This window comes from Vicia villosa, unplaced genomic scaffold (assembly GCF_029867415.1).
Source record: "Vicia villosa cultivar HV-30 ecotype Madison, WI unplaced genomic scaffold, Vvil1.0 ctg.001059F_1_1, whole genome shotgun sequence".
NCBI lineage: Eukaryota > Viridiplantae > Streptophyta > Magnoliopsida > Fabales > Fabaceae > Vicia > Vicia villosa.
This window is the reverse complement of record NW_026705466.1, coordinates 334710-336551: the sequence shown is the minus strand read 5'-3', so window position 1 is coordinate 336551 and position 1842 is coordinate 334710. Positions and strand designations below refer to the sequence as shown.

The 1842-nt window shown below is 33.4% G+C and overlaps 1 protein-coding gene across 1 annotated transcript; it reads right to left on the bottom strand.

Annotated features, from left to right (window-relative positions):
• Window positions 1-213: 213 nt before the first annotated feature.
• LOC131632988 (uncharacterized) lies at window positions 214-1119 on the bottom strand. Its single transcript, XM_058903693.1, has 2 exons — window positions 843-1119; window positions 214-686 (listed from the first exon to the last, which is right to left on the bottom strand). The coding sequence occupies exons 1-2, from the start codon at window positions 1075-1077 to the stop codon at window positions 457-459; spliced, it is 465 nt and encodes a 154-aa protein (XP_058759676.1). The 5' UTR covers window positions 1078-1119; the 3' UTR covers window positions 214-456.
• Between the last annotated feature and the right edge of the window lie 723 nt (window positions 1120-1842).

Below are 1842 nucleotides of genomic sequence, written 5' to 3'. Positions count from 1 at the left end.
ACAAGACGACAACAGTAATATCTTTCCTATTGTCCTTGCTCTGGTTGAAGGTGAGACCGGTGGTAGTTGGAGTTTCTTTCTCAAGAATCCCAAAACACGCGTTACTCCACAACACAACATCTATTTGATTTCATGTAGACATACATCTATTGAGAGTGCACACAATAATTCTAATAATGTGTGATATTAGATTAAATCGACACCAACCAAAGATATATCTCCTAATAAATTGTATAGCTAAAATTATAATCACATAAATTTTTTATAAGGAAAAACAGATGCATCTATTCAACAACAACAAAAATAGCTACTTCCGCATAGAAAATTGGGAGTGTTACATAAGTACTCCAACACTTGATGCTCGTATACAACCACACAATGTTAGAACTTCGTTCATTGAATTGACGATGAAGAGTTGAAAACATGTATTAAAAAATGGTTTATTGAGTTTCTCCTTCAACTTGAATCAAAGTCCAAGTACATTCTATAAGCATTTCTATCCGAAGAGTAATAGCTTTCAACCAAACAATCAACTTGGAAACCATGCTTCTTGTACAGATTCAATGCAGGGGTTCTCAACGGATCCACGTGAAGCATTATACGCGAAACTTTTCTTGTTCTGCATTTCTCAATTGCCGCTTTCAAAAGAACCTCTCCATATCCATGCCTCCTCCATTGCTCTTTCACTGTAATAAAACCAAAACATCTCATTTTAAAGGCTCAATACAAGCATTTTTCATTAGTAAAGTAAACAATTAGAAATATGAAAACTCTGTTAGGCAATTTTTCAAACAGCTTATAGGCATAAACATGAAGAGAAAAAAAAAAGGTGGGGTTGGAACCTGCGAGTTTGGTGATAGAGGCGTACAAGGAGGAAGGCCAGGAATACATGACATAGCCTGCTAGTTGGCCATCCACGTGAAGATAAAGCAATCCGCTGTTCTTCTTTTTCAGTTCATTTTCAAAGAAGGAAGCGAGTGATTCGTGTTTCGGAAAGATCTTTCTCTCCAATTTCACTATCTCTGCCACAACCTTACCACAGTTTTTGTCAAGTTCACTAATCGCCACATTTGCCATGACTCGCGAGAATGTTAAAATAAATCTGCTGATTCTATTTCTCTACGCACCTGCCAGAATGTTTTTTGGGTAATTAAGATTAAATTAAGGTTAAAAGATTTTTTCTTTTTTTTTTTGTAAAAATTAATTAAAAACTTCTATAAATAAAATTATTTTTTTATTTTTCAAATGTCAATGTTGATAATGTAATGTTATAAATGAATACAAAATCAATTGTTTTTTTTTTATCATTCAACTATTTCACTCATTTTGCATCAACTAACAATAAAAATGTGTGTATTTTTTTGGTGAGAGTACTTTGGGATGACTGCAATGACTTTATTGTAGTATGACTCTAGTGAATTTAGTTAATTTTATTAATGGATGAATAATTTGTTGGGTTTGAGCTACATTCCATTTTTATGTAGGAAAATGTTCAAATATGAATAGTCTATTTGTATCATATAATTAAGTGGAGAGATTCAATTTATGGTTGAGAGAGATAGTGAGAATATAAAGATTTAAAATAGAGAAAAGAGGAGAGAAACCCATTGAAATTCAATCGCTTTCTTTCGCTTATCATGATAACTCTTTTGGCGACTCTGAAAAGCTTTCGTCTTCTCTTGAATCACCTTGATCTTCTTTGTGGTCTGCTGTACAATCTCATGTCAAATCACAACACCCTCTCCTGATTCATACCAACACAAAGGAGTCATACACCTTCTACCATACAAAACTTCAAACGGTGCTATTTCAATACTCGAATGGAAACTGTTATTATACGTA

Bases quoted from the DNA above. Each gene is read 5' to 3' on its own strand.
- LOC131632988 (XM_058903693.1), bottom strand. From the start codon at position 1,077: ATGGCAAATGTGGCGATTAGTGAACTTGACAAAAACTGTGGTAAGGTT. The intron at 687-842 runs GTTCCAACCCCA...GTTTTATTACAG, and splicing joins CTCTATCACCAAACTCGCAG to TGAAAGAGCAATGGAGGAGG.